Genomic DNA, 26,303 nt, shown 5'->3' on the forward strand with positions numbered 1-26,303 from the left:
ATTTTAAAAGGATGGTCTTTTCCTAAAAGAAAAAACTGGAAGTCCAGCATTCTCATGTTTTGCTGCTTTAACAGCACTGTGATTCTTTAAAAGTACTGCTCTAAGTCTGTTTCCTTAGTGCATCGGTGGCTGGTAATGTCTAGATGTTCTAGATTTGCAGTTGTCTTGGCCATGCCTGGTAAGTGAATTTGAACATACCTGGTGATACTGTGTGATAACACGAGCTGCGTCTGGCTGTTTGTTCTGCGAAACTGATGGTTGTCAGGATGCAACATCTCTGTGCCACCCAGCGAGCCTGGACGGTGACACAAAATAGGAGTGTTTTCCCTCTCGTCTCTGGAAGTCTTTCAAACCAGGACCTTGATTTGTTTGCACACATATCCTTAAATACATGCAAGAGCTGGATACGAGCATCACAACTGAGTTCTGAAACCACGGTAGGGACATAAGTATCTGCAAGTTTTTGGAAGTACGGAATTAGGAATAGGAAAGCTTTCCAAAACAAGTATTATTTTAAGTGCATCTCACATTGTAGCATCTGCTTTTCCCTGCAGTTCTGAGTGTGGTTCCTCCCTGTCCCCAGCAGTTGGGGGTGACAGGTACGTAGGTCTTTGTGTGAAGTTACAGGTCACCTCTTTGCTTCAGTTACCAGACTGTCCTGAATCCTTTACCCACCCATCGTGTCTCTTCCCCATCTCTGCTTGCTCAAAGTTATGGTTGCAAGTCAAGCCCTTGCTGGAGCCTCTGCCAGTGTCCAGGAGCGGATGGTGACCATGATCCAGGTGCTACCAAGCTCCTGCAGCACCTTTCTGCAGCTGAAGGTGCACGTTGCCATGCCCTTCCTTACTCGTCGGCAAATGACTCGACGTCCAGGATTTAAATCTCGATGGTCCTGGTCCCTTCTCGGCCATGGGAGCAGCTGGGTTTATTTTTGCATCCCTGGCCTGTGTGCTGGTAGGCTGGGCTTAGCGCTGGCCCTGCCAGCCCAAGCCTTGGCTTTCCTCTCCCTCCTTGGCCCTGACGGGACCTCTGGGTCCTCTCCTTCCCACAGCGCGAGCGAGGCAGCGAGGTGACATTAAAGTACTGGAACGGCAGATAAAAGGCCCTTGCTATATTTATGGAGTGTTACAGATAAGTAATCCACTCTCCTGTCAGTGGCTAGAGAAACAGCGAATCAAGTGTATGTGCCCCTCGCTTTGATGTGATGAAATCTCCAGAGGACACTTCGGCGTGCAGCTGTAGCTGAGTTTTCAGTGGAAAATGTAAGATTTTCATGTCTTTATGCATCACTTTAAAAATATCACTATGGCTGATTCTTGTAGGCTGGACAATTCCGTGGTCTGAAAGCTGTTGGTTTTTTTTTTTCCAAACTGTTATTAAAATCTTCTTAACCGTTTTTGTTGGAAGGGAAAAAATTAATAGTTATTTTGTGGTTTTATACACAACATTAAAACAACAGTCTGGTTTTCATTTAAACCAATAAAAGTATGGAAATTCAAAATGAAGGCTCTCTTCATGTCCTTAGATCAACTTGTTGGCCTTGGTAAAACACACAATGGATGGAGCAGGGGAAAAACCTCAGTCTTACAACCCGGAGCATTGTTTTCACATACAGTTCAGCTTTTTTGTTGCTGGACTTCAAACTTGACATCACTTTATTGCTTGTCTTCTGAAGTGATAAAAACTTCCTTGTTTTTGTAAATTTGCGGCAGTGTAGAATCCAGTGAACAACTGATGTTATTTTTAAAACCCGTAAGCAGTAATTAAGCAAATCGATTAGCAAATGCACATCAGTAATCCATAAAGCCATGTTAAGTCTTAAACAAGGCACTTCAGAGCCAACTTCTCAGCTCGGCTTTGGTAATGCCTAACACTGTGAAAGTTGTACCTGCTGAAGCGCTCCGTGCGATAAACCATTTGCCCAAGCAAATTTTAATTTTAATTATTTAAAGGCATGTGTACTGCAGAGGAGCAGCAACTGCAGCCCCAGAGCCGGGTACTTCATCTCTATCTCAGCTGCGTTCCCACAGCACGGAGGTTTCTGCATGCTGAGCTTTGCTGGGGGAATTTGCTTCGCAGGCTGGAGGAGGTCTTGTTTATTATTTTTCTTTTCCCCAAGGGGAAATGGGTTGCCAAAGTAACATGGACAAAGAGTAGCGTTTTAGATGGGTTGTTACAGCCTCCTGTTTGTTTGCTTGTTTATAGGACTTTTATATTCTTTCGAAGTGCAGCAAGAATGTGTGATACGTTGTGATTATTTCTCATAGCTGCAAGAAGAGGGCCTGGTGGTGGCGGACACCTCGGAACCCAGCTGTGCAGAGCCCGCACCTGATGGACAGGAGGGTTTCTGGACCAGATCTGTCCCCTCCGCCACGCGGTGTGTGTTTAGCGGCAGGTCTGTCCCCTATCTGGGCCCTGGTGCTCTGCCAGGAGGAGCTGGGACAAGCACTGCTGAAATCTTCACATCCCTCTTGTGACTTGGCAGTAAAGAACCCCCAAGATGGTTCCAGGTGGAAGATACCGGCAGCATTCTCCACGCTGAACTGTTACTGGGTCTTGATGGCAGACCAGCAGTATAACCAATGGGAACTGTGCCGTGCCATAACTTATGTGGAGGCAGCTTTGCCACGGGAAGGTGACAGCAGAGGTCGAGGGGTCTTTGACTCAATGCTTGGAGGCGTTCCTGATGTCCAGGGGGAGGAGTGGATCCTCCTTGGAAAGATCTAGGTGCAGGGGCGAGGTGAGAGGCAGCTGGGACAGCCTTAGAATCATAGAATCATTTTGGTTGGAAGAGACCCTTAAGATCATTGAGTGCAACCATAACCTAAATCTAAATCTTGGCACAGCAGAGATGTTGGTTCCCAGGGAGAGAGCAAGTGCTGGTGGAGTGAGTACGTGATAAAGTGGTTGCAAGTTGTGAGCAGGAGCATTAGTCACGACAGGGAGGTCAGCCGTGCCGGCGTTCTTTGAAACACGTTAGTTGCAGTCCCATGGAGGTGACTGTGGTGTGGGCAAGGTATGCAGTGTCACCGAGTGCCACCAGACCCCTTTAATGGACCATGTTAGTGACCCTGCACAGGACTTTATCCAGTTTGCTGTTGTCTCCCTTTTACTGCAGGGCACGACAAGCTGCACAAAGTGTCCAGATGTGGCCTCACTTGACAGGAATAATATTATACCTTCCCTCGATCTGCTGGATGCTCTCATGCCAGGCTGGTCGGGCTTCATTGTGGTGACTCCTGGCCAGTTCGGTGTGTATGAGTCTGCAGAAGCCTCTTGCCTGCAGACCTTTGCATGGAGAGCTGCCCCCTCCAGCCCATCCCAGCCTGTCCCATGCACGGGGCTGGTCTGTCTCGGGCCAGGACTTCTGCTGAAGTCCTTCTGAAGATACCATCAACACCTGGCCTGCTGCCCGTGGAAGTGCCGTGGTGGATATAGCCATCAGCTTCTCCTTTCTTCATAAGAGATGTTCATCACATCGCCTGGATTTTGCATAAAATGAAGCACCTCGATTGTTGTTCGGTGCCTGTCACTACCAAACCTCCAAACAAGCCCAACAGAACGTGCAGTGTCACATACAAGCAGGAGACTGCTGTGATGTTGTCTTTGCACATCCCGCTCTAGCTCGCGGAAGCATTGGCCGACCGTTCAGCAGTAGGAAGAGAGATGTGGTACCTAACTCCATGATCAGTCAAACTGTGGTATTTCTCTTTGACGTGAAATAAAATATTTGGATGCACAGTGGGGCTAATGCTGCTTTGTGCGGCTTTTTATCAAGATTGTAAAATTGAGGCAGAAAGCAGATATTACTGTAGTTAGAAGAGAGAAGAGTTAACGTAGGGATGAATGGATTCATATTTGCTCTGAGATTTTCTAAACTGCTTTAAAATACCTTCACCTGAAGGGGTTAAACTTCACTACGAACCCTTTGTGTGCGGAAGAGCGGAGTTTTCTTCATCTCTTTGAATTACAACACGGAAGTTGCAGGGCTATTTTCCCCGGAGATCTGGAGCCCCTGTGTGCATTTGGTTGATCTGTGAAGACATCTGGGTTTTTGCAGGGTCATACAATCGTTGGCTTGATGTGCTAGAGGCAACCCAAACCTCTTATTCCTGTTTATTCACCCTTTGAGAAAAGATTTGGAAAGAAGTCACTGGTCTTGAAAGTTTCAAGGTAGAGGGAACTAGTGGAGAGCTGGGAGATGAACCACCAAAAGATGGGGGAGGGTTGCGTGTGAAGGACGTACTCTATATAACATGCCATTAAAACTTCATGAAGAGGTGTCCCAGAAAAAATATTACAAAGCACTAGGCTTAATATTAAATTCTTAGTTTTAGCAGTCTGGTCGTTTCCAGGAAGGAATAATCAGCTTAACCACAGCATTCACACATAAAATGTTCTGAGACGAGAGGGATTGTCTGATTTTTATTTTTCTTTTTTTTTTCCACAGTGATTAATGGAAGTCAAAAGCAGCAACTGGAATCTGTGAGCTACTCCTCCCGCTACGCTCTGGGACTTTTTTATGAAGCCGGTACACGGATTGATGTCCCCTGGGCCGCACAGTACATCACCGATAATCCCTGCATACGCTTCATCTCCATCGATAATAAGAAACGCAATATAGGTCAGTGCTCCCATTATTTCCCTTAAACACAGTGACAATAGAGGGTGTAGATCATGAAAAATGCTGTTTAATTGAGTGTTGCTATTCTGAACAGAGCAAGTATTTAACTCCAAGCCGCAGCGGATAGCATTTAATGTCACATTTGGCCTGTAATAAAATACACAATGAAAGCGGGAAGGTCCTCAGAAAGTCACCACCCAGCACATGGTTTACGTTACTGCGTTTATGAAACCAGCATCGGGGGATTTGAGACATCAAAATGTTGCTATTCCAAGAAAGAGCTGAAGTTCCTTTGTTTAAACATCGATTCATACACATGCCAATTTATCTCCCATCATCCATTACTTTACAACTCCTGTTGTTTCCACTAAGCGTGCTTGGGAGTAGTAATGATTTGTATAATTGAGGTGGTTCAGTCTAATTCGAAGTCAGCCAGTGTGCTTTTATAATCACGGAAAATCCTTGAAACGGCTGCACATAGTACGGCTGCTCGGTAAGGCTTGGAGAACATCCCACAGGGCAGACACTTCTCATCTGTTTCTGGAAGATGGCAGTCGAGTAAGTGTATGTTTTATTTATTAAATGTATTTCATACACCAAGAGTGTGTTGGCATAGATTAGCTCAAGAAAAACCGCAAGCGTTTGAGTTTCATCAAGTTCGTTAGGAGCGGAAAACACTTCCTGATTCTGTTACTTGCTCAGATGGCGATGATGACCAGATTTGACCACTTCTGTGAAGTGGGGATAAAAACCTGCCCACCTTTGTGGTGACCTCCAAAGCGTTGTGACTCACTGTCACGGAATAAGGAAGGATTTTCATAATCAGCTGCTGCCTAATACATAATTATGAAGTATTACCAAGTTCACTGCACTAAAGCATGTTTAGATTTAGCCCTGGAAGACTTCTGGTTCTGGTCTTCCTTGTTTGGTCAGGGTTCCCTCTCTGACACCGTAAACATGCAATTAAATGTAATAAGCTATGGTGAATAGTGTCGCAGTGTGACAGCAGCACTGGTGGCCAGGACCTCTGAAGATCTCTGCTCCAGCTCCCGCTAACACGAGGTCAGGGCAGCCGTGCCTTGTCTAGCTGAGGTTTTAAAAACAAACGGGATGGAGATGCCCCATGTCACTGGTGACCTGTCCCAGGGCTGCACCTCCGCTGGGAGAAGCGTTTCTTCATCTGCAATCTGAACTTGCCAAGGCTCAGCCTCCTGTTCCATTGCCTGCCTCTACCAGTTAGAGTCATAGAATCCTTTTGGTTGGAAGAGACCCTTAAGATCATTGAGTCCAACCATCACCCAGCCCTGGCACTACCCCATGTCCCTGAGAACCTCATCTCCATCTGTCCAACCCCTCCAGGGATGGTGACTCCAGCACTGCCCTGGGCAGCCTGTTCCAATGCCCAACAGCCCTTTGGGGAAGAAATTGTTCCCAGGATCCAATCTGAATCTTCTCTGGCGCAACTTGAGGCCATTTCCTCTCATCTTGTCACTTGTTCCTTGGGAGCAGAGCCCGACCCCCACCTGGCTCCACCCTCCTTTCAGGCAGTTGTAGGGAGCAAGAAAGTCTCCCCTCAGCCTCCTGTTCTCCAGGCTGAACCCCCCAGCTCCCTCAGCAAAGTCATGGTCATTCAGGTTGGAGGGGACCACTGAAGGTCATGTGGTCCTACCCTCACTCAAGGTTTGAAGTTGGATCCAGCCGTGAAGTCAGATGGTGTTGCTCAAGACCCTGATGTGACGTGATTTGCCACCTTTGCCCTGCTGGCTTGTATTCCATGGTGGATCCACCGTAACCACCAGGATCTTTTCAGAAAGGTCTGTTGCTCAGCCAGACAGATGCGTGGGGTGGTCCTGTGTCAGAACAGGATCTTGCACTCCTTGTGGTGACAGTACAGTTCAAGTCAGCTCTTCCAAATATGCCCTTCTCTCCACCAAAGCAGCTGGTAGCGACGGCTCTTGAAGCGCCTCCAGAAACAGCAGTTTGTGGGAGCAAAGAAGTTGGAGAGATGAACCAGCTCACCACGGGGGAAGCCCCATTTTGTTATTTCTCCTAGTAATGTAGCCTGATGGTCTGAAAAGAGGGAAAATAAAACAAAAGAATGGCTGAACTGGCCAAAACAAAGATGCATCCACCCTGATACTCTTCCTCCAGCAGGGACCACTAGTGAACATGTAAAAAAAGAGCATAAGGAAAGCCAAATACAGAGTGATTTTTTTTTTTTTCATCTGGCATTGTCTCCTTGTTACTGACAATAGGCAGCTGGAGATTTTCTTGCATTTAATGATAACGTCGCCATTGTTGTGTTTAACGGTAAATACTTGATAGTTAATAGCACGTACTGGTATTGTCCATCCCGGTGTGCAAAAGAGGACACAGCCCAAGGGAGAAGTTCACCCATCTGTTCCTCACCTGGTTGTGTGTGTGGCCTCAAAACAAAAGGAAACAGCAAATATGGAATTATAATGGAATTATCAAATAGCTGAGTATGGTGTCTTTGCTGTCTCCAAATGCAATTTAACCAAATAAAAAGCATATTATTTCGGGAATTTTGTTAACAAATACCTAGAAACTACCAGAACGTCAGTGTTGACACATACCTTTCTCACTGAAATTTCCCGCATATCTTGGGAGAGATCTGTTTACATGAGCAAATTTTTCCAGGAAGAACAAATGGTGTACCTTCACAGGGCTGGAGCAAGCTGGGGGCAGCAACTGAAGATGATTCCTCTGCGGTAAGGCCCTCCTTACGACATATAAACAGTCGATCCGCCGCCTTGACCATGCCTTCTTTCCCGGTGAACCTGCATTTTGCAGATTTGCACTTTCTTGCAGGAAGAGCGGCGCTGGGGAGGGAGCGGTACGTGTTTGCTGGAGCCGTGTTCCTGGCTGCGAGCGCTCGAGCTGAGCACAGGCGGGTTGGACAGCCTGCCGGTATCGTGTTCAGTAATGCTGATGTAGGGAAGTATGAAAATCAAAAGTGGTCACCAAGTGATTCACTTTTCTTCAAACACATGCATAGCTCTGCTGATAACAGAAACACTCATGCATATATGTACTTTAAGACAACGTGGGCAAGGAGGGCTGAATGTGAAATTTATTTGCACATGTGGAGTACTGCAGCCAAGACACTTGAATATAAAGTTCCTTTATGTTTGTCTTAGCACATATGCAAGTATTTTGCATTTGTTATTTTTCTTTCTCTGCTTCTGACTGGCCTCCAGAACATTTCAGTGGGAGGCACAGCAGCACCTCGCTGTCCCTTGTTCGCTGACTGTGTGTTTGGGGTGCCATTACTGGTGTTTTAACATCATGTTCCACTCACTCCTTGTTCTTCCCATTCTTCCATTCTTCAACCTTGACTGATCCTGATTCGGCTGAAGAAGACAATGGTGACAATCACAGAATCATAGAATGTCCTGAGTTGGAAGGGACCCACAAGGTCCTGCTCCCCAGGGAGGTGTCGCGGCCCCAAGCCTGACAGTGTTCAAGAAGAGACTGGACAACGTCCTCAGACACACGGTGTGAACTGTGGGGTTGTCCTGTGCAGGGACAGGAGTTGGACTTGATGATCCTTGTGGGTCCCTTCTAACCCAGGGCATTCTATGGTTCTGTGATTCTATGGCAGTCCCTGGCAGCTGTTCTCTGTGGCAGGACATGCCACCGGTAGCTGGCTTTACTGTGACACAGCCTAGTTCCTTACCGATAACTATTCGTGACATCTGTTTTCTTCCTGATTTACACGGAAGAGTCAATAATAAAGCTGTTTCTCCGGCGCTGCCATTACCAATGTAATCTGGAGCATGAGGAGCCTCCGAGAAGGCAGGGTTTTTGCATCAACTGCTGTGCATAAAATTGCGTCTCCATCCACAGAGGTAATGCGCTTGAACGTTACATAAAGAAGAGCCTGCAAGAAGTGTATGTTGAATTCCCTGTGTGGTATCTATGAATATTAAATATTTGCGTGATTGGCTGCCTTAAACACCCCATCAATATTTATAACTGGTCGGGGGGACAGTGGGAATTCTACAGTATAAATTATTTCAAGCCTCATTTCTTTAATACCGCAGTCTTTGCATCTCTTTGCATTCTGGATGACTAAAGATAGACAACACATGAAAGTGGAAGCAGTTCAGGATTGTGAGGTTGTATAATTTAAAGGGAGGATTCATCTTACATGTTTTCAGGTTCAGTGTAATTCTTGAGTATCCTTTTTAATTTTAAAATATGGATTCCTTTATCTTCTCAGTACCAAAATAAGAATTTTAGGAAGATGGAAGAGTTAAAGAGTTATTTAGGTTTTCGTCTCATTACATGGCCAATTGATTTGTAATCCCCTGCCTGCCTTTTAGAAAACTAATCAGAAACTGTCTGTAAGGCTAATGAAAGGCTGAATTTCGGAATATAAAAAAGTTAGCACCATTCTTTACATGGGCTCTTCCAAAATGTGCCTTATGAGACACAGCAGATTTTATTCCAGGGAGAATACGGGACCTTGTGAACCACGGGAACTCCCGAGGGTAACTTGGGAAGCCCGCTAACCCTTTTGCCCAACAGCAGCATGACATTTTGAAAGTGAACCTCCATCTCTCTTGCTCGTTTGCTGAGTGTGGTAAGGGTAGTCACTGTTATTTTTTTTCCTTTTAGGTATAGTTTTATAAGGCCTGTTTGCTCACTTCTCTTTCGGCAGCCTGCTGATCCCTCCCCAGGAGCAGGAATGCAGTTGCAGCCCGACTGGAGGTGTCCAGCTTCTTCACTGCCCTCTGTGCTGACCCTTCCCTTTATCCTACCCAGGACCAGAATGGGTTTTGGACAGCAAAACGCATCTCCCCAGTAAGATTTAAAAATCCTGAGTGGCAGGAAGCAACCACATCTTGTTTTTTATTGGTATCTGTTCTTACTCTGGGTTTTGAGCAGGAACACGGGAAAAATACTTGACACTGTTCCTCTAAGAAGGAAGCAAATGTTCCTATGGAAGACGTGTGCCCATCACATCTGCATGCAGGTCTCTTCTGGAGACTAGGTCGTAACCCTGGGATGGATCCTCTTTTCAGCCCTCTTTGCGGACCTTTTATGGATGTATCTATGGAGCCTGCAAACTGATCTGCAGGTCTTGGCTACTTACTTTTACACCTTTATCAAAGTAGATCATGAGGGTCGATGGGTTTATGGGCTTTGCAGAGCCTGTGAGCCACAGGACACTTCCAGGGTTGCAGACTGCAGCCTGTGCTCCTCATGCTTCTGCACATACATGCTTCAGCCCTAGACCAGCGCAACCACTTCTAAAGTTGAGGCTGATCAGCCTCTCTGAACTGTCCTTTGATGCCTTGGTGGACACCGTCCCTCGCAGTGTGGGGTTCCTTACTTCAAAGCCTTTCAGCTGAGCAACTGCAAGGCATGTTCCAGGCTAGCCCTCAGACTTTATTTTATCTCCTAGAATATTATTGTTTGGGCAAATTCGGTTGGCTTCTGCTTTCTCAGGTATAGTAGAAGCTGTAGCTTCTTCTCTCCGTCTTTGCCAAGTCTCCACTGCTGGCTGCCTGAGCAGTGGCAAAGGGCGGATGGGTCCCTCTTAGGGTCCCTTCTGCCATTGGTCTAGTGCCCAGAGCACTGTGCTCTGTCCCCTTCCTGGCACCTTGAAATCCGTGTTGCCCCCCAGTTCCTTCCCTTTTCAACCTGTCACGCTCCCAGAACATGATAGAGACCATCCTGACCATTTGCCAGATGAATCCTATGACTTTCAGGCTCTGATGATATTCTCCCCACTAAGGAAACTTCAGGCCTCCATGGATCCCAAGGATCACAGCTCGTCTCTAACGTGTCTTTTGAACTTAGGGACTCTGAACCCTGACCTTGGTATAGATTCACCAGAGAGAAGTAGCTTTTGCATTTTGCAAGGGAGATGATTTTCATGGACAGATAATGCACTGTGGGCTTTCCCCGAGAAGTTCTGTTATTTTCTATTGAGGTGTTTATGGTTTAGTGATTTGTCTGTCCCCTTTCTTCCCTGAGACTGTTGGTCAGGAGGATGTGGCCACCACAGGAGCTGACTTTACACCCTTAACATCAGCTGAGAACTTCCCAGGGCAGAAGAGGTCCCTGTGGGAGGACTTGGCACCATGGGCTGTTTGAATTGTCACTGTTCTGCAGTACAGAGTGAGTGGAGGAACTCACCCACAAGTCTTTTTATCCCACCATAATGGAGACAGCTGTACTTCCAGCCCGAGTAGCTTTGCTCTACTGCTTCACCCAGGACACGATGCTCTTCCATCTGACCATTCTGCCCTAAATGTTACTCGAAGCAAGGAGCCACCTCTCTGATGCCAGATGCTCATGAGCCACAAGCGACTGTTCTGGGGAGGTGGCCCTGGGCTCTGTTCTCTCTGCTCTTCTGTGGGCATCTTTTATTAGTCCCATCCTTTTTCTGGGAGGTAATACTCTTTAACAGGCTTAATCCTGCATAAGTTCTCACTGTCAGCAGTCTGTCTGTCTCTTTCTTTACACATCCTGTGTGATTCCTCCAGCTGGGAGTTAACAATGAGTGCTGAGACAGTCCCAAAACATTAAGAAGCTGATGGCCGCCATCTCCTGCTCACAATCCAATTTCCCCTCATTCCCAGGTTATAGGTGAAGATCCAGTTCCCTGAGAGAGTTCAACATGGGGAGACTTTGGTAGTTCTTAATTCACGGTTATAACTGGCCTGACGTGCGGTATACGGTGAGCTCCGATTGCTTTCATGCTTTCTGTTCTTGACAGCACCTCCAGACAGCTGATGTGTCCTCTGCATGTGACAGCTTGTACTTCATGCTGCTCAGTGTTGGAGGTCAACCATTTACATGGGCTTAGATAAACCCATCAGGCTCCAGCTAAAGACAGCGGGGTGGGGGCCTCTGGCCTCACCCTGCTCCCAGCAGAGCAAACATCATAGCTACAGCTGGTGTCCAGGAGAGTCAGGACAGTCCCCAAGGATGGAGACATCCTCCAACACTCAGGGCCTCGTCCCAGGGATGCTCCGCTCACATGGGAGGGGGATTTTTCCTCATGTATAATTGGGATTTTCTCTCGTTCTGATTGTGCCCATTGGCTCTTGCCCTGTTGCTTTGAACTTCTAAGAAAAGTTGAGCTCTGTCGTCTCTGTCACCTTCCCTTTAGGTTGTGGAAGATGCAGTTAGATCCTCACTTTTCAGTTCCCCACTTACTTAATTCTGCATTTATTTACTCTCCTGTAATTTTGGTTCATCTATTTTCCTTTTCCATGTCTGTGGTTTCTGACTCGCTAAGAGGGGAAGACACTTCTGATCAGACTGGCAGTGCAGCTGGACTTTGGTCTGAAGTGCTTTAGCATTTCCCATAAAGTCTTTGTGGACTAGACTTGTCTGTGGGGGACTGGTAGAACTTTGTACTTTGACTTTGAGACAAAAAAACTGTCTTTTCTGTTTATATGGGAGCAAAACAGGTCTTGACAAGAATGTGTTTATCTTCACGTTGGTCACTTTGCATCTACTCTCTGCCCCTGTCGGTCCTGTGTGATGCAGCAGAGCAAAAGAAATTAACAGCAAAATGAAGAAAACAACACAGAAGTAAATGACACCTGTAGTTATGGCGTTGCATCTTCTCTATGCCATGGGGAAGAGGAGAGTTCGAACCTGGGGGCACAAACCGCATCCCCCAAACCACCATCACCACACGAGGTGATGCCAGCGCTTCCCTCCCTCACCTCACACAAAACACCGCATTCCTCCTGGTGCAGCTGGCGGGGACAGCGTGGGGGGACGGGGACAGCCCCTGCTCCCATCGCTGCTGCAGCGACGGATGCCGCGCAGGCTGACGGAGGGCAGAGAGTGGATACAACCTCACTGCTCCCGGGCTTTCCCTGGGGTCCCCGTGGTGCCGGGGACACTGCCAGCGCTGGCAGAATGGCTCCTCGCTCATTAAACGGGCATGAACTACAGCCAGCTCTGCCGTCTCCTTCTAGCCCTGCCCTGCGTCTGATGCCTTCCGCCGCATCGGCTGATCGGATTAATTGCTGTGCAGCTGGGATGAGAGGGGGGGAACGGGGAGCAGATGAAAGCTTTGTGCTGCTTCCATTACCCCTCGCATCGCTGAGTGTTCCTGGGCTTGCCACGTCTCCCATGCCGCTTCATCATCTGCTAGCATGGCCGTGATGGCTTCATCATTGCTGCAAATAAAGGAAATTAAAATCTCATGAGAAGCCCTGCCAGAAGCCCTCGTTTTTAAGCTAGCTGCTGCAGCCTGATCTAAATGCGTTGGGAGGAAAATGGTGGCTTTGCTCCTGTGATAGCTGAACCGTCGTTCCTATCTGGTGCATCAAGGCTGAGATGCCCCCATTGCTTTCAGGGAAAAAACTCATCTTAAGCTGCTCTCTCAGCCAGTATTTTTGCAGAAGAAAGAAAAGGACTTGAGGCTAAACTTGATCCTTGCAGGCTGCATATTTCAGTACTGGAAGGCTGTGACTCAGTGGCCTCTGGAAGCTCTCCAAGCTATGAGTAGCTCAAAGGAGGAATTAAAAACTCAACGAACTGCCTGTTCTCCTGAAACTTGTTTTGTACATGCTATGAAAGAGATGAGAGATTTGAAAGAAGGCGACCCTGTCCAAGAATCATTGGCTATAACAAGTCACAGCAAGCGATGAATATTTATTTTGTTAAAATGCTTAGACGTCTTTTAATGAGCTTTTTCGCCAAGTTCGTGTGGAAGAATTTGCCAAAATACCATGTACACTGTAATGAATCCCAAGGTACCTTCCCCACTTGGTCGTCTGTCCCTGACAGTTTCTGTGTAGAGACATCAGAATACCTGCTTTCTCCCCCAAAATGGGAAGGAGAAACTGAGTAGCATTTCTGACATTTTTCCAGACAGTTGGAAAAGCAGATGTGAAGAGAGATACGGCCTGTGAAGCCACACTAGGGGTGGTGGGAAGAATCCCAGGAAGATGAGTTGAGCCACTGCTTTGAGACAAGACCAGTCGTTGTTTGGTTCTACAGTCTTAGTCCCCAGATCTGCCTTGCCCTCATCCCGAATCCACGTCGGATGGAACTCTTGGACCCATCCATCCCCGATGGTTAGGGTTTCCTTTCAAGACGAATACACAAGAGAGCAAAATCAGCACCTCGGATTAAAATAGGAAACAAAGTTTCTGGCTACTTCAGGAAATCACCCAGGAAAAGAGCTCTGTTACTTGCTGAAAACTGAGCTCGCGAGCCCAACCCCGGGAGTGAAGTGAATGATTTTTTGCTCTTAGTGGTGTCTGACGTGGAAAAGAAGAACTTTGAGAAGAGGCATCGCCATGGCTTGGTGCCTTCAGACGTGACCTGTTGGGGGGCATTCCTCACCACAGCCAGGAAACATCTTCCCACCCTTTCTGCCACTTTTTCCCAGTTCTCAGGAGCAAGGGTTGACTGAGCTGGCCCACCCAAGAAAGAGACTTACTGAAGGGATCCTTCCAACTGGGTTTAAAGCCATTGTGTTCATGCTTGCTGTGGGTGCTAGAACATGGTACTGCTGTGCCTCGATAGTGTGTGCTGAAGTGGTCAGCCCAGGACAGAAAGTTTATCAGAGAAAGACATTTTGGTTCCCCTTGGAAAGCTGGAATTTGGCATCTTCTCAAACAGGGTCTGACACAGCGGAGAAAAAGATTTCTATCAAGCTTGGTACCTAACAGCCAGAACTGGTCAGAAAAGGTTCAACTGCCTCTTTCTTTGTGGATTCCTTGGTCATAAAATGCTCATTTGCTGAAAGTAAAATATTTTCCTAGTAATGTGCAGATGCAAAGAAAGGTTTAGCCAGAAAAGGCTTTCTTCTTCCAAAAGACAGACTTTCTGGTTAATGGAGTGAGAGGGAATCTCTTAATTTAATGACCATCTTGGTGAGTTCAAGCTCTCACCTGAAATATAGCAGAACCCAGATCGTGTCCTCCCTTCAGCAAATCCATCCTGGGGAACAGCCCCATCAGAAACGACTCGTGTGAGGATCTGCTGGGTCTTCATCATGCCTTGGCACGGGGAAATCACTGAGCCTGAGATTCCTTCAGGCAAGATCTCTGGCCGCTGGTCGTGCCTGCCCAGACCATGTCTGTAAGGTGACAAGCCGACATGCCAGCGGGGACAGAAGTCCCTTGCGGTAGAGAACCTACACCCAGCCCCAGCCATAAGGAAACTTGGCCATTTCTGAGTCTTCTGGGATTAACATCGGCACTAGAGCTGCCTTCGGTTGCTCCCCTTGCACTGCCGCTTGGTTGATTTTTAAGGGACAATCTTTTTTTTTGAGTTTTGCTCACTCGCACATATTTGCCCAAGTGCAGAAGTTGTACTGAAGGTTCACACTCCCCACAACGTGCGTGTAGACAGCCACACATCACTTTCCTGCAAGTAGCTAGAGCAGCAAAACTTGAATTCACTCGCGCAGGCCAAAAGGAAGAGCTGATTTCTCAATCTAACCTGCCCTGACTTCTGTTCCCCTTCTCCCCTTCCATGAATGTAAAGTATTAGTTTTATTCTAGTCTTTCAACTATGTAAATACTGTTGCATGGCCAATATGCAACCAATTATCGAGGGAACAGATGTTTTTCACAACAATGCAACAGTTTGCCACAATGGCGAGTTTGTTGACCTCCTTGTAGAGCCTGTGGAAATGTCTGGGAGGAAAAAAGGGAAGATTTTACTTCCAGTATATTCCTTGCCCCTTCCAGCTGCTACTTATGGGGTGTGGGAATGCCTTGAGGTCCCTCTGGGAGACATACGTGGAGCTAGGGCTATTGCAGTGGGAAAACCATCACAAATCTTGCAGAAAGCCTGCGTTTCTTCACTGTGCTTCTCGTGAACAAGTCGTGTTGTTACTCCTTGAGTTTTATTCCAGCTGGAAGAACAGGGTGATGCCATGGATATTTTCCTTCTTTTTGACTCCTAGGCTAGAGGCACAACTGTCAGGCAAGTATTAATTTCAAAAGCATCTATCTCTCTTCTTTTCTTTCAGAGTCTCCTGAAATTGGACCCTCAGTTGTAGTTCACACAACGGTGACATTTGGAAGTGAGCACCTGGATGCAGACCCGGCAGAGGTGCAGCAGTTAATTCTCCATCACCTGGAGAGGGTGTTGCCATCCTTGCCTAAACCAGCCAGCGTCAAGTGTCAGAAATGGAGATACTCTCAGGTAACCTGTGGTGGGATCGGTGTGCTGGGAGGATGCTGCTGGGGCAATGCCATGGTACAAACTTGCAGTGCATTGCAAGAAAGAGGACATCGTATGACCTGGTGGTTTCAGTCCTTGGGGAGCAAGAGGAGAGGGGATAGTTACTCAATATCCATCAATCTTTCCATGAACAGCATCCAAGGCTGCCCAGTGACAGCCAGGTCAAGTCTAGTTATCTTTTTATGTGGTGGACGTGGCTCAGCAGTAAGTTCTGCAGCACTCCGGGTGAGCAGGGACAGGAGCAGTGCACAGGAAGGAGCAAATCCCACATACTTCAGTGGGATTTTCACTGGTATTTAAAAATATGACTCGGTCTGTCTCTCCTCTGTCCAGAAGTATGTGATATTATTAGCAAAATTCCCACCCTACCACAGAGTAGCAGAAGTACTTGTGTTCAGATGTACTAATTGTTAGTATTTGATTTGGCCCAGTTCAATTTAACAGTATGTTATACGAAAACTATTTTAAAGTAAACTACCTAAGGGTAATAATAGCAAAATGTGTATATTTTACAGACTTCTTTTAAAAATCTGAGGAAATCGTTGGCAATTTCCTAAAGTATTGGAGTGTATCTACATGTTTACCCAAAGCCTCTTAAGTTAAATTACATTGGTGAAATTGAATGTGGAAGTTGATGCAAAATATTTACTTAAAGCAGTCCCCTGAAAATTTTTCCTTTTATGAAGTCTGGAAAAGTTACTGTAGATTACTGTTGTAAAGTCTGCTCATACCCCTTGATCTGCATCCAAGTTAGGAACCTGGTCTTGTTAGCACAAAGTTTATTTTTCTGCAAGTTAGGTATTGGTAGTTTGCAAATCACTTCGTAGTTCATAGTATTTGTTCTCAGTCATTATATAAAAGCAACCTTAGCATAGGTTTTAATGTTTCAGATGACTCATAAAAATCATGGTATGTTTTATGTGTTTCTCTTTATCAGTTCAGGCTTGGGGTTTTTTTGCTAGTAGCAGTGTCTCTGTACAGTTGTCACTGTTAAGGCATCCTTTTCTGGTTATAATTTCTGGTTTTTTCTCCTGTATTATTTGTTACCTTTCTTCTGCAAACTGCTTGTGCGCACAAGAGCTGCAGGTGGTGGGGAGGAGAGGAATTGAATTTATCTCCGACAGACACTCTGAAAAGAGCTCCCAAAACAAAGAAAAAAGTTTTTTAATCAGAATTAATACACCCTAGATACTGCTTCTGCCCCAGAGCTCTATTATAGAATTCGTCGAATTCGCCTATTTTGTTTATGTGTGCAAGGAAAGGGCTTAATATGTCTTTTCCTTGCGCCACTCACACTTTTAGCATAGTGCCAAAGGTGACATATAAGCATGTGCATCATCTGTGGCCCATTCTGTTTTATTTCACCATGAAAATATGGATAAAGGAAAAGACGAAGGGCCATTTATTTCTTATTACCAAATAAAAAGAAAAGTCTCAATCGCATTCTACCAAACAACTATGCTTTTTGAATCCTGGCAAAATTACAGCTGTACAGGATTTATTATAACTTTGTACCTATTGCTTCATCTCTTAGAGGTAGCTGGAAGAGTGATGGTAGGAATTAACTCCTGTTTTCCACAAACACTTCAAAATTGTTTTCTTCCTAAATCGCTAGATGTGGATCCTGTTTCCCCTATTTAAAAATTACATTCAGACATCATGCTGCTGGGTGATGCTCTGTTATTTTCTCAAACCGCTGTACAATTTACGGCTCTCCCCACTCTGCTGCCTCGGTTGCCTGCTATCGACCGTGCTGCTCCTAAGCAAAATCACTGACTTCAGCAGCTACTTGTGCTTTACGGCTGTGTCACTAAGGAATTAGCACCAGCCTTTAATTTGGTGGGTGGATGTCAATATGTCTTAGATTGCAAATAAATCATTGTAGGTCAGATCTGTTATCTCTGTAAATAGATCTCTATTGCCATCCTATAAAATAATCACTACCTAAATTAAATATCTAGGACAGAGCTCCCTCTTTCTCTTAAAGCTATCTCTACTTTCATTTATAATAAGCTGTTGCCACAGAAGCAAAGGGAACTGATAAGATGGGTGCATCTTTCCTCTGACTCTTTTAGACGGGATTTATCCTACTTGTTAATTAAATCCGGCTGTAATGTCCTTCACATGGCCAAACACAATCCTGGGATTAAAACGCAGACATGACAATTATCCGTGGTGGATGAGGGATTAGGACTTCCAAACTTCTACTGACACTGCTTAGCAGCACAGCTGCAGTTCTGGATCCCCTGCTTTAATTATGATGAGACACTATTCACTGTCAGAGCCAACAGCTTCCCAACCCATCACCCCACTTTGATAGAGTCACTTTATAAGGGATGCTGAGAAAACACAGAATCGTAGAAATTGCACCTCTTCAGAGGGGACCTCAGAAGGGGCCTCTTCAGGTCTCTAGTTCAGCCTGTTGCTCAAAGCAGAACTATCACCGGGTGACCCTGACCATGGCTTTGTCTAGCCGAGTCTTGCGGTCTTCGAGGATGGAGATCCAACAGGTTGTGCCCATATATCTGAGGGTAATTTGGAATTTATGTTGGACAACACCTTCAGAAGAACTTGATCTTCAAGGAGCAGGATGATTCCTTTCCCCAGTCGTTACATCTAGAGTGAGGGCTTTCAACTACACTGAGCACACAATCTTGCCACACAGGTGAGAAGATGAAGGCTGAGATGGGAAAATACTGATCCTGTGATGGGTGTGACAAACCAGAAGCTGTTTGGTACAGCCAGCATCAAATAAGCACTGGGTAGTCAAGAAGGAAGGACGCTTCAAAAAAGCCTTTTGCTGCTAAACCTTTCTTCATCGTTTATGCTCAGTGACCTCAATCGGTAGGAAAATTTTAGGAATAAGTTAACTACTGATCTAAAATCAGTCTGAGAAAGACGATCTTTGGCTGGATTTATCATACATAGTATCTCTTGAGTAATGGAGAATGGATCATAACTGTCTACAAATCCATTTCAGACACTTACCTCCTTTGAAGAGATGCCAACATGCCGGTAACACAAAATGAAGCCAGTAACATAAATGTGGGTGTTTTGCAGCTGATCCGTATTTGGAAATGGCAGATAACGGCACGGCAGTGGCTACTGAGTGTACATGTGGGCCAATGGAAAAATCCCCTGGACTGAACAAGCTGCCTTCAACTTTAGGTCCTGTTCACCGAAGCTGACAGCCGCACGATGGGATATAGTGGCAGTTTACTGCACAGGAAGCCAAACCATATCTTTGGACCAAAGGCAGAAAATTGTAGTCTCTGTATCATGCTTTATGATTTCTATGGTTTGATCTCTATTGCTCTACTGCTGTGCTTCTGCTCTTTTTTTTTTTTCTCTCTCTCTCTGGTTTTCTAGATATTTTTGAAATCTTTTTCAACATTTCATCCTCATAGGTCTTGTTTTGTCGTTCCTTTTCTTGGACTATTCCCACCTTCTTCCTCCAATCACTTCATCATCAACTTGTCCTGCATTTTCTTACCATTTTTATCCCTTCTGCCTGAGCCTGCCTTACCCTTACTTTTACCTCAAGGCCAGTGCTGCTGCTGCTGCCTTATCTCCCTTCTGAGATTCACCAGTGCTGGTCTGGGATGCACCGGTTTAGCTCAACGTGGACACTCAGCCTTTGCATGTAGGTTTGAAACAGGCTGGAACAACGCGTGAGGCAGCCAAACGTGGTGAAAACACGAACGCTGTGTGCTTTCACTCTGCTGTTTGACATGCATTGGTGTTTGTCATAAAGCACAATCCTAAAAAGAGGTCGTGTTCTCCCTGTGAGTTCCAGGTATCTTCAGGTTAACAAGTACTGGCCAAAGCAAGGTCCATTATTCACCTTTGGGAATGTTACACAAACCGCCCAAGAGCTGCCACTCTACAGATACAAGTTTAATGGAGGTTATAGTGCCAGGAAAACTATATTTAAAATGAATGCAATGTGTACATTGAGAATGACATTAAATATTTATCAAAGCAACCTTATTCAGAACTCCTCCCATGCCGCTTACAGGGAAGGTGTTGATTGTATCTCTAGCAGTCTCTACAAATCGTTATGTGACTCGGATTAAAAAGGAGCCCAGCGTAGCAGAGCTGGAGAGTGGGCGGGTGGTCCCGAGGCTGTTTACGTGCTTGGACAGCAGCATGAAGCGTGGGTGGGTCATCACAAGAGTTGTTCCTCTGAAGCCCACTGCAGTTCCCATCCAGGAAGGTCACCTGGCCAACCCAATCGTGCTGCAGGCTCTCTTGGAAAGTGCAGGCTCCCTTCCCTTTTACAACAGTTCAATATCTGGGGGGTTTTGCAAGCCCACTTTGCTGTGTGAGATCACATATCTTTATACATTTTGGCTTAGAGATCCCCATGCCACATCTGTCCAGGGTCAGGCAATTTGTTTCTGCTGAGACAGACCGAGAGTAAGACAGGATGCAGCTGTAAGGTTTCTGAATTTCCACATACAGGAAAGCTTTATTCTAGTTATTTAACTCCAGAAAATAACTGTTACTACGGTACTTCGATCATTAATGCTTGAACCTACGATCGGGGATGGGAGGGGTGCTTCATTTGAGAGCATGTTTCTCAGGAATACTGATCTTTCTGGTGGGAAATTCAAGTAAATAAAATACTTTCTTTTACATCTCCCTGTATGCTTTTTCAGGTCACGAAGGCTGTGCTCAACTGTCCGGGACAAATGATTCTTCATACTCAACCTCTCCTGATTTGTGGGGGCGATGGATTTACTCATTCCAACTTTGATGGCTGCATAGATTCTGCTATGAGTCTTGCCGAGGCTGTGAAGTCTCATTTATAGGAATTTCAAAGTTGGCTGCTAAACGTAGTCGAGAGTTATGATTAATTTTACTATGAGGGATTGAATTCTAGTTTAGTGTTAACATCACTGGCCTCTATCTTGCAAAAATAAATAAAAGAAGATCTATTGGTGTGCTGTAGTAATTATTGGGATGGAATTGAATTTTCCAGGATCTGTGCTGTGAGTGGTTACTTTGCTTGAAGTAAAGCTTTTTGTGGCTCTAGTCAGAGACACTGAGCTCCAGCAGTCTTGCCAGGTCTCTTGATGCTCTTACAGCCCATGAAAATTATGTCCAGGAGAAGGTCCTGCCTTGAAGCAGCATAAAAACCCGTGGAGCTCCAGAGTTTACTCGTTCTCTGAGCACCTGGAGCCGTGGAAGTGACGGAAGGAGCACGCACAATCGATCCCAGAGCTTTCATAGATAAATGTGGTCATTTCTTCTGGTGCAGGTCATGGTTATTGTATTGGCCGTGGTGGATCAGTGACGGGACACACCTTGCTATGCTACTTAAGTTGGACAGCCTATGCAAGGTCTAACCACATCAACTCAAGGTCTAACCATGTCTCCAGGCATGAGCAACTTTTAATTGAGGGATAAGAGTTGTCTGCTGACCAGCTTTCTTATCCCACAGATTTCTGGATCCCAGATTCCAGATGGCTGGAAGAGTTCATTTGAGAGCTCAAGGACATTACTGGCAGAGTTGTGCCACCGAAACATGTTACCAGCCCTGAGCGCAGTCCAAGCAGCCCATACGGAAGGTGGTTTAGCTGCTTTGCCTGGTGAATGCCAAGAGGAAAATAATTTATCTAAGCATGGCCCATGGCAACGTGTTAATCAGAAAACTGCACTGACACTTCAGGCTTAGGGTTACATCACCACCACCATAAAAACTTATTTAAAGTAAACAGCTAGTCTGCAAGCGAGGTGAGTTCTAGACAGCTCGATACTTATTTTGGCAGAACAGGTGTAGAAATAGAGGGACAGGTCCAGGGAAGGATATAAATACTCATGTGAGTGAATGAACAGGGAATTTGGTTTGAAATACTAAAAAAAATAAACAGCAAGTATAATTGTGTTGAAAATACTACCTGTCACAGTTTCAAGTATTTCTAAACTACTAAACTGTGTTTCTGTGAAGTCAGTTTTGAAATTATGCAGAAATTAACCAATAAATCATTTATTTATTCTAAATTTTATTTAAACTTGCCCTTCGTCTTACGTCACGTCACAGCTTTAGTACCTCTCTCTACTACAGCACTAAAAATAACAAAATGCTGTTTTCAGCAGACAGAATTTTAACCATTAGAGAAGTACAATTCAGCCTCTGCATTTCACAAAAATCTGACATCCTGTATTCACAGCAACTGAACACTGTAATTTACTGCTACATTTGACCATTTCTAATGCAGTGTTTCAAGTGACACTAAGAACTTTAAAACGTAAGTTAATTTTAAAAACATCTTCAAAGGATATTTCATGATGCTATCCGGTTGGGGTTTTTTATTTCTTTCCTTGAAGTCCCTGAGTTTAAAACTAGGTGGTTTTATTGTGTCTGAACCAGCCAGCTCCAAACCCTCAGGTTTCGATCACTGCAAGTTGTGCAGAAATGGGAAGATTGGTGGTTGTGTATGTGCACAAATCTTTTGCAAAGGCACACGGTCTCCTGTCTTCCAAGGATCAAGGTAGCCACAAAGAGCCACATGGTCATGAAATCTGATCTGGTGAGGCATTTAGCATTGGCTTGATTTAGCATGAGCTCAAAAGCAGCCAAAGTTCAAGCTGAAATAAGGTTTTATGTTGCGATGTTGGAAAACCATAATCGCTGAACCATACCCCATGGATGATGGCACGTGAAAGGAACCAAGTCACATATTTCATGTGTGCTCCTCATCTTCCGTCCAGGCCTGGCCATCCAAGGGAGTAACCTACTGAACTTTATGAGAAGGTTTTCTGCTGGGTTATTGGTTCTCCTGGAAGATGCCAGCGTGGCGGGTGGGTCAACCGTTGCTGGAGCCATGATGCTGTTTTCCTTGTCTTCACTCCTTGTTTTCTGCTCCTTTCTTCAAAGATGTATTTTGGATTAAAAAGAAAAATGCTAAAATTTGCATTTCCTTCCCCTTCCCTCAATTTTGAGTGGAAGCAAGCCAAAACACTAAAATTCCAAATAAGATCAATCCTGAAAGCGTGTGACATGCAGATAATGGAGAATAAGGCATCGTGTTGTTCCTTGCTCCGCCTCGCAAAGAGACTCCAAAGAGTTGTGGTGCTCTCACAAGGGTCTCACAAGCAGCAGCCTCCAGTACCATGAGTGACAGATAAGTGGAGATGTCTCTGACCCCATCCTTCAGCAATCTCACAGCTTGGGTCATTATGAGACCTCAGAACACCCAATAATAAGCAAATGACAGATTCAGAGATTTTTCTAATTATGAGATTTTCAATTCAGAGGTTTTCAAACATGAATCACGACAAGTCTCCAATTCTTCCCATCCTTCCCCATATCATGGCAGTCCATCAAAACACCTTGTCCCTATAGCTTCCTCCCATGTTAAGATGATTTAAACGAAATTGACTTGTTTTTTTAAGGTGGTATAGAAAAGTTTCTCTGGCCACGCTCCAGGCAGTGGGCACTTACAGGTCTCTGATATCTCATTTTCCAGATGTGCACAGGGAGATGATGGTATTCACTTTCCCACGCAAGGCGGGCAGCAAGTGGTGATATTTCAAAGAGGCCACTGTGTCCAAAAGGATGGCAGCAGATGGGACTTGTCTGGTTGATTTCCCAGGTCTTTCCCTGGGTGGACATAATTTTTGCTTAACTGGCAGATCCATCAATTACAACCCGTATCTCCCTGTTCCCAGATGAGGGTGATGGCTGCATCTGATCTCCTGTATGTCACGAGACACAGCTCACGCCTAAAGTTGAATTAAAGCATTTCAGCTCTCAGATGATGATGTTGTTGTCTTCCCCATCACAGGGCCATAAATGCTCAAAGCTTTTAACTCACATCTGTGTTCACTTCCAGAATGTCACTTTGCAGGGTCCACCCTTGGCATCAGATTACAATATATTCAGTTGCATGAGGGGCATTTTGCTGATCTGTCTGCCCTTATGTCTCTAACAGCAATCTTTCTTGTTAGGTGCTGTCCCACCAACAGCTGGCATCAGCTGCATGTTTTACCAGGAAGGATTTTGTATTATTGGCCAAATAGCAGACTAGATAGAATCATAGAATCATTTTGGCTGGAAGAGACCCTCAAGGTCATTGAGTCCAACCATAACCCACCCCTGGCACTGCCCCATGTCCCTGAGAACCTCATCTCCATCTGTCCAACCCCTCCAGGGATGGTGACTCCAGCGCTGCCCTGGGCAGCCTGTTCCAATGCCCCACAGCCCTTTGGGGAAGAAATTGTTCCCCAGATGCAACCTCCACCTCCTCTGGCGCAACTTGAGGCCGTTTCCTCTGGTCCTGGCGCTTGTTCCTGGGGAGAAGAGACCAACACCCTCCTTGCTACAACCTCCATTCAGGCAGTTGTAGAGAGTGAAAAGGTCTCCCCTGAGCCTCCTCCAGGCTGAACAGCCCCAGTGATGTTGGCAGGTACGCTTGGTAGACACAACTGCTCCTTGACATCTTCTGCTAACAGAAGTGTTGTGAGACCTGTGGCTCACCCAACATTTGCCTCGTTAGCACCGTGCAGGGCAATTTTCACATCACAACCACTGTGTGGTCCTCAATCCAATGCATTTGAGAAAGCCAAGTGTGCTGTGCTGAGCCACCAGACCCTGTGCTCTGCCACCCCCTTCCATCACAGACCACCCATGGTGACCTTCACAGCCCTTTTCCTTCTTCTAGGAGGTGCCTGTGCTCAGCACCGTGTGCATCCATGCCCTGCTTTCGCAGAGGTGTTTTTGGAAATGGTACCGACTGGAGTCTTGGCGTGGCCAAGGAGATGTTTGGTGCTTTACCACCCAGTGGGCAGGACGTGTGGCACAGTGTACGTGCCATTGCCACCATGTCACAGGTGCTAAGGCTGACCCATCACATCTCAAGCCATGATGAATTTTGGGGGAGGCCCTGGCAGAGGTGGGCGTGAGATCGCGGCACACCCTCTCCTCCTGAGGGACATCCCTCTGGCACGGGGTCAGAGCCCTCTGGATGGGATCCAACCCTGCCAGCTCTCTACCCACTCCTGCTTGTAGATCCCTGTGCAATGGATAAAAGCCTTTTAGGAACCAAGCGTTATAGGAAGCCGCAGGACTCTGCCAGGAGCCCACCAGAGTCACAAAGCCTGACTCCAGATAGTGCTATTAGTGGTGTGATAAAAGAACTCTCATTCCCCCCAGTTTTACTTCTGCAGCCCCAGCGAGGGCAGATCTGCTTGTCTTGTGTCCCAGGGGCTTCAGAGACCTCTCCCCTCCCATGGCAAGGAAGATGTTTGGAGCAGATGATCATCACTTGAGTTGTGGTGAGAAGAGGCAAGCCTTGCGGGAGAACACTCTGCTCTAGGCTGAACTAGCTCTGGGCCAGCTCCAGGGTGAGAAGCTGTGGCCACTCATGATAGCCCAAGCCCATACGTACCTTCCTGAAGGCCAGGACTCTGCCGTGTCCAGTGGACACGTCCCCATGTCACGCAACCACTTCCCAACACCTCCATCCACACCAGAGCTGCATCTGCCCCTACCCCAGGCTGCAGAGGGGATGTCTTGTTACGACCCTGCCTGCGTGGAGTGTGTCGTGACTGTTGGAATAACTCTCCCAGATCTATAAATTCATCTGCACGCCTCTGGGTGCATTTAGTGCAGTTTTTAGGAATATAACCCATTTCTCAAAAGAGCTAGGAAGAGGGAACGAGCACTCACCTCCTCGGCTCTCATGTCTCCAAGGAGCCAGGCCATTATTTTTTGCAAGTATATGAAAATAAATCAAGAGATTATTTTAGTTTTTGGGTTGGGCTTTTGGGGTATTTTTTGATTTTTAAAAGGCAGCTGCAGATGGGAGGTGCTGCCCAGCTGAAAATACACTATGGGTTTCCATAGCGCTGAGCTGTGAAACATCCCTGCAGCCAAAGCCACTGGAGCAAGACCCGATGTACCAGATGCCAGGACTTGCTAGAGATCCTGGGGTGTGCCAGCATCGTAATTTATATGTTTGGCTCTTCTAGAAGGCACGCGTGACATGGAAGGGAGGCGTGGGGGTCGCTGACCCAACCCTGCTCCCAGCAGGACCAACGCCACCGCTACGGCACGTTGCTTCGGGCCGTGTCTGGGCACGTTGGGGCGTCCCCGTCCTCCACCGTGACCGCAGATGGACAGACAACGTCGTGCTGGTGCAGCACCAGCTTCAAGGCGGACGCTGCTGAGCAGCGGCACCAGCGTGGCGTGCAATGCTGACAGACGAGTTCCTCTTCGAGATAAGGCAAAGAAGAGGAACCTGACCCAGCGCAGCCCGAAGTGTTCAGTCGTGTCTGGGTCAGCGCTCCCAAGCCCAGCTGCAGACCGAGCCCTGGCACCGGAGGGCTTTGCCTGGGGAAACATAGCGTTTGTTCAGCTGCGGAATTCGACGAGATCAGCTCCAAATGGCTGGTGACGCCATTCGGAGCCTGGTGCCCGAGCACTCTTGGGGGGGACAAGGGCGCTCTCTGAGCTGCCCAGCCGGTG

The 26,303-nt window shown here is 46.4% G+C and overlaps 1 protein-coding gene across 1 annotated transcript in view; it reads left to right on the plus strand.

The window, feature by feature from the left end:
- Positions 1 to 22,116, plus strand: part of RNLS (renalase, FAD dependent amine oxidase) — a 71,967-nt gene extending 49,851 nt beyond the window's left edge. The window contains exons 5-7 of the mRNA XM_065639046.1: positions 4,451 to 4,624; positions 15,615 to 15,790; positions 20,491 to 22,116. Coding sequence (XP_065495118.1) covers positions 4,451 to 4,624; positions 15,615 to 15,790; positions 20,491 to 20,643 — 503 coding nt within the window. The 3' untranslated portion in view covers positions 20,644 to 22,116. The remainder of the gene's footprint in view (positions 1 to 4,450; positions 4,625 to 15,614; positions 15,791 to 20,490) is intronic.
- The last annotated feature ends 4,187 nt before the right edge of the window (positions 22,117 to 26,303 follow it).

This window comes from Caloenas nicobarica, chromosome 7 (assembly GCF_036013445.1).
Source record: "Caloenas nicobarica isolate bCalNic1 chromosome 7, bCalNic1.hap1, whole genome shotgun sequence".
In the NCBI taxonomy this organism is placed as follows: Eukaryota; Metazoa; Chordata; class Aves; order Columbiformes; family Columbidae; genus Caloenas; species Caloenas nicobarica.